Source organism: Astatotilapia calliptera, chromosome 8 (genome assembly GCF_900246225.1).
Source record: "Astatotilapia calliptera chromosome 8, fAstCal1.2, whole genome shotgun sequence".
In the NCBI taxonomy this organism is placed as follows: Eukaryota; Metazoa; Chordata; class Actinopteri; order Cichliformes; family Cichlidae; genus Astatotilapia; species Astatotilapia calliptera.
Genome location: NC_039309.1, coordinates 17,989,606 through 17,995,714, shown reverse-complemented (window position 1 = coordinate 17,995,714; position 6,109 = coordinate 17,989,606). Strand labels below are relative to the sequence as shown.

The 6,109-nt window shown below is 42.2% G+C and overlaps 1 protein-coding gene across 1 annotated transcript; it reads left to right on the top strand.

The window, feature by feature from the left end:
• The first annotated feature begins 239 nt into the window (after positions 1-239).
• LOC113027620 (probable endonuclease 4) lies at positions 240-4,639 on the top strand. Its single transcript, XM_026177241.1, has 7 exons — positions 240-400; positions 479-688; positions 804-986; positions 3,626-3,757; positions 3,902-4,006; positions 4,089-4,218; positions 4,350-4,639. Exons 1-7 carry the CDS (start codon positions 253-255, stop codon positions 4,408-4,410), a joined length of 969 nt encoding a protein of 322 aa, XP_026033026.1. The 5' UTR covers positions 240-252; the 3' UTR covers positions 4,411-4,639.
• The last annotated feature ends 1,470 nt before the right edge of the window (positions 4,640-6,109 follow it).

Here is a 6,109-nt window from a genome sequence, read left to right as displayed (position 1 = left end):
AGTGTAAACCCTAATGTGCAGAAGAATTTAAATTCAAAGCGCTGTGGAGTCAGTCGGGTGACGGGCGGCCATTTTGCTGCTCAGCATGAAGCGTCTCCAATGACCAGCCTGTAGCAGCTGCGTGGAAGCCCTCTGACTGGCTGGCTTCTGCCTGGAGGGATGCATAAAACAGGCTATTTGACCTCCATAAACTTCTGACAGTCAACTTATTGCTTATTTCGTAAGGGCTGCTTACAACTTTCTCTTCATAGCATGAGTCAGAGAAAAAGGGGAACGAGGAAAAGGAAAAACGAGGATGCCTCTGCAGGAGTAAAGGAGGGCGAGGACACCGAGGAGAGAGGACACACGAAGAACATCCGCGCGACTAAGAAGTACATTGGAGCTCATGTTGGCATTCAAGGTAGGGCCTAATGTCGTCTTCTTGGAACCCTTTAAGATAAACACACTTACTTACACTTGTGTGACGTCACGTCCACAGGTGGGATATGGAAAGCCGTGGAGTCCTGTACAGAGATGGGTGGCAGCAGTTTCGCCCTGTTCCTGGGCTCCCAGCGATCGTGGAAGAGGCCTGCATTGGACCATACAGCTGCAGCAAAGTTTCAGGAGCTGTGTTCCCAACAGGGGTTTGACCCAGCTCATATCTTGCCTCATGGTTCCTACCTGATGAACTGTGGATCTCCTAAAGAGGGTCCGTCAGACACTGATTATTGTCTACCATTCCTTTCATGCCTAGTTATCTCTTATTATACTTTGCAGAATTATTCTCCGTTTTGGTCTAACCTGCATGCCATGTTTTCAACTAGATGTGTTTGAAAAGAGCCAGGCCATGCTGGTGGACGAGCTCAGCCGCTGCAACCTCCTGGGTCTCAGCCTCTATAACTTCCACCCCGGCTCCTCCCTGGGTACCATCACCACTGAGCAGTGTGTGGACAAGATTGCAAGCGCCATCAATTATGCTCACCAGCAAACACCATCAGTGGTTACAGGTACAGAGGGCCGCCAGAGCACCTGAAACAACCAGCAGTGTGTATCTACCTTGCAGGCATTGCCTTTTTGATGAAACCCATATGCAGAGACACTGCCAGAGGTAATAATAAAACTCATAGACTCCATCTAAAAGATGGACATAGGTTCCCAGTCTGAAAAGTGAAGCCAGTGCATTCTTTCTAATAACCAATAGGGGGCAGCAACTCTGGTTGCAGAAATTATGGTTTCATGAATAAGACAACAACTGAAAATTCCAAGTTCCCAGTCGAAACTTTTTTGTGGAACGCCCCTTCAGCTCTGATTTCCCACTTGGAAAATTGAAGCAGACCAACATGCCCTGAGTTAGCAATCCAAGATGGCGGCACTGAACATAAAAAGCAATAAAACTATAAACGTTTAATCTGTACTGCCACTGTACAGAGCACTGATCAGGCTAAAGAAAAGTATTAGCCATTATTGTCAGTGAAACCTGACTGGCTCCACCTGACAAAGAACCAAAACAAATCCTGTTTTTCCCAACTTTTTCTAGAACGGCGGCACTCCAGAGATCTGATATCCGAGTACGCGGGTATGACTCTCTGACTCTGATCTCTGACCTCAGCAGGCACTATACCAGTGGGTTTATAGCTGGTTTGAAGTCTTATTTAAATACAGCATGAAGTTCATATTATAGAAAATGCATATGAAGGAGCACAAAATTGGGTAGACCTTAGTGTGGGCCTGTGGCAAGTAACTACCGTATGAACTTGCTCACCTGGTTTTCAAAACAGAAAGAACCCAATAGCATAGCAACAAAGCTCAGCCAGAGGTTTCATAACAAGACTTTACTAATTAATGACGCCATAGTGATTGTATCCATCTTTTATAAACCATATGTCATAAAGCACTTCTTTATTGTATTTGGTTCTAAATCCTGTGCTGTCCAGCAGAGGACTATAAATCATTGCCGTAAAGGTCAGTAGCTGCTCTGGCATACTGTAAACCAATTAGCAGTGCATGTCAATCTTACTAAATGTCCTATCCTCCCCGTTTCTAAAAGATGAGTTTTTAAGCCAAAGTACAAAAGGGAGATAAACAATGTAGCAAAGAACCAGTTGTCAAAAACTCAGTGATTTATGCCTTAATACACAAAAGTGCTCCATCAAGCCTGTGTGGGTGGGCAGGGAAAGGCGTATGTACGTTTTTGTGTACACTCCAGTTATACATCTGGTCTCTGGTGAATACATATTACCGAAAGGCTTGACTAAACAGATATGCCTTTTGCAGACTTTTTAAAAGGAATCTACTGAATCTGCAAACCTTTAGAGTGGAGGCAGCACATTCCACACCAGCAAAGCCTACAAAAACGTGATCACCCAGAGGACTGTTTGTGGCGGCGCTTGTAGCATAGAGGTAGTAGAGTCAGGTCGGAGTTTTTCTAACACAAGAATCCAAAGAATCCCTACACAAAATATAACTTCATGTTGTTAAGCTTTCTGTTAGTGGACTAAATCTCTTTATATATAGTTATTCTATACACTCAGTAAAACCTTTATTAGATAATCCATGCTACTGTGGGGCTGGACCCACTTTTGCCTTTAGAACTGCCTTAATACCATTTGAGTACAGTACCAACAATAAAGAAAATTCAGACCCTACCATCCAAACTCATCAGACCAAGTAATGTTTCTCCACTCTCCTGTTGTGTAGTTTTGGTGAGCTGATTTTAACCGTATCCTCAGTTTTCTACTCTTAGCTCAGAGGAGTGGGACCCATTCTGGTCTTCTGCTGTTGTAGCCCATCTACTTCAAGATTTGATGTGTTTTGTGTTTGTGCTCTTCTGCATATCATGGTTGTAACAAGTGGTTATTTAAATTACCTTTGCATGTCTATCATCTCAGAGCAGTCTTACCATTTTCCTCTGACTTCTGGCATCAACAAGGAATTGACACCCAATTGATATTTTTTCTTTTTTGGATGGTTCTCTGTAAACGATAGAAGTGGGGAAAATCCTAGAAAACCATCAGTTTCTATAATATTTAGACCAGCCCAACCATGCGACATTCCAGGTCACTTAAATTTTTTTAATTCTCCCTGCATTGAGTTGCTGCCATGTGACTAATTAGATGCATATCTAATGAAGTGCCTGATGACTGGATTTTGATGCCTATCAACAGGAATGATGTTTGCATGGCACGTCTGTTAAATACAAAGCCATTTGAACTTTGCCTGACATTTTAATGTTAACGAAAGTTTGACATAAATGCCAGTGCAACTTTCAGTGGTTGGAGCTGTCACCTCCCATCAAGAAAGTCTGGGGTTCGACCCTGCTGATTGACTGGGTGCTCTCGCTCTCCAACTTTCTCCCACAGTACAAAGGTATGATGTCATGTTAGCTGTTCTGCGTTTGATAGGTTTAGATGTGAGCATAGGTAGCACATTGTGTGGCGTGATGGACGCAACCAAGAGTGTACCTGGGCCTTTTACTTGTTGACACCTGGGGTAAACCGTACAGCAGAATACAACAGCAAAAGCTGCGTTCAGACTCTGTTTGAAGAGATAACGACAGAGAAATATTACAAATGTATGAGTGTGTCATATTAAAAACCTTTTTTATTCTTTCTTTGTCTCTCGCTCTCCGGGCTTTCTGTGTGGTCAGTGTTAGAGAACATGAGTGGCCAAGGCAGTACGGTGGGCGGCAAGTTTTGTGAGCTAAAGAGCATCATAGACAGAGTGCGAGACCAGACCAGAGTAGGAGTATGTCTGGATACCTGCCATGCATTTGCAGCAGGTGAGTGAAACCTGATAGCAGCCTGTTAACCTCAAATTTGTTTTCTGTCCAACAGGGCTGTGATACCTTAAAATATTCAACCTGGCATAAGACCTGAGAGTTTCTTTCTGTGCTCAATTGTTGTTTTATGTCTCGTCTTGGGAGGATACGACCTTGCTGCAGAGGGAGGCGTGAAGGCCATGCTGGATGAGTTTGACCAAGAAGTGGGGCTCCACTACCTCAAGGCCATTCATCTTAATGACTCCAAAGGTATAGCCAGGGCATAGAGACAGAAAAATCACACATGCAAGTCTCTAGTTGTCTTTCCTTATTCTTTCTGTGTAACCTGAAGGTAAACTTGGCTGTAACCTGGATCGGCATGAAGATATCGGTAAAGGTCACATTGGAATCTCTGCATTTCAAGAAATTGTCAATGAGCCCAGGCTGGACAACGTCCCTCTGATCCTGGAGACACCCGGACGGTGAGATGGTTGTAGAAACTGTGGGTTTGTTTGTTGTATATGGTAATGTATTTTATTCATTTCCAAAACAGGAGCTGCTCATCCTTTTTTCAGGTTCCTCTTTAACATGGCTGCTATGTTCTTCCCCACAGGCCTGGATTTGAATACGCTGAGCAGATTGATCTTCTCCATTCCCTGTGTGAGAAAAAGTGAGAAAAGCACTACTGATGAGTCGGCACTGATAAACTGAACTCTGCAAACGCACTGTTAGCTGTGAAGAGAAGAGTTGTTTTTTGTCTAGTACCAAAGTGGAGGAGTGACCTGTTGTGTTATCTCTAAACACGGTCATATTATTAGTCGTTCACCACATGAACAGTTTCTCCAAATTACAAACTTCGTCTTTGAATGCGAGTTAAATAAAGGTGATGTTGGAAGTTTTTAATATGGCGTGGGGAGGAGTCTTGTTCCGAGTGAGCCTTTAGGGGGCAGCAGAAACACACAAATGTAACCCAAACCTAACGAGACTTTGGTTTCAAAGGGTGCGGGTAGAATAAGTGTGAGGAAATGGTTTGCACATTTATATTGTTTTTATAGTACACAAGAGGTTTGTTTTTAACTTTACGCAAAAAGAATTAAAAAAATTGCTGATAAGTGAAACAAACTGAATTAAACGGAGGAAACAAATTATTGATCAAAAGGTAAATAAACCTTTTTGGATGACATATTTCCAATGGCAACACAAACACAGGCATACAGATAGAATGATACGTATACCTCACTGAAGTTTCAAGCAACAATTTTGTTAAATACTAATTACATTTTGTTACTATGACTAAATTGCTGTAAGTTCTATACTTTTTAATCTGTCATATATTACTCAATTTTCTTTTAGATGCAGGCCTGCATGACAAAATTAGAAAGCGGTTTTATTTTCCTACAACGTTCAATTCTGTTTGCTTTAACTCAGTGCCTCATCAATGGGACCTGCTCCAGATTTACCAGTCAAATTCTGTATGCAACTATTACAGACCCTAACACATGACAATCGGCCATTTTTGAGATGGGGCCAATGACTGGAGTTTTAAAAACTGCTCATATCACATTACAAATTATATTCCATCGCCATTTGTAAAGAAGGGATAAATAATTACATTTACTTGACAGCTGTCACAAACACACCACACTCGCAACCACAAAGAACCCCCGTCTTCCTTCTCTGAATGCCTCCAGCTCTCAAATAGCAACACTCTGGAGCAGCTGTTGAGCCATAGGAGGTCATTAGTTAATTTTTTCGCACCTACTCTATTTAACACCCTGTGGTGTGCATGCACACACACACACGCAAAGGAAAACATTTGCAAGCAGTGAAGGCTTAGAAATGTACAACAGCTTTCTATCTAAGCTGGGTGGGGGGGAGCATGAGAGAGTAAACAGACTGGGGGATAGGATCTAATGATATCTCTTGGCTCCATGGCTGTGCTGTGACTCATTACACTTAAAATAGTGCAAACAATACCAGATGCAAGTTTGATCATGAAGTTGAGTGTCTCATTGTCTATCTTAACTTTTTCCCACAGCTGAAATTTGAATTTCAGATAAAAGATATGATATGGAAGTTTGCCTGCGGGAGGTAAAGTGGAATGGGATACAGTAGTAATGAGAAGGATGGGGAATGTGATAGCTGACTTTAAACCTCATGAATGAAATCATAAAAATGTATTGGTTCAAATTCTTCATTTAGCTTTCATGTTCCAGCATTGCATCGTTATCTTATGGTTTGCAGTTTTCTGTCTCGCATCATTTAGTTGTGTTCACAGCAATGTTGTGCTCTCTCCACGTTCTCTACGACTGTGAGCTTGCACGTCTCACTCTTGTTTACGTTCAACATCAGTGATATTGCAATTTAAAGCCA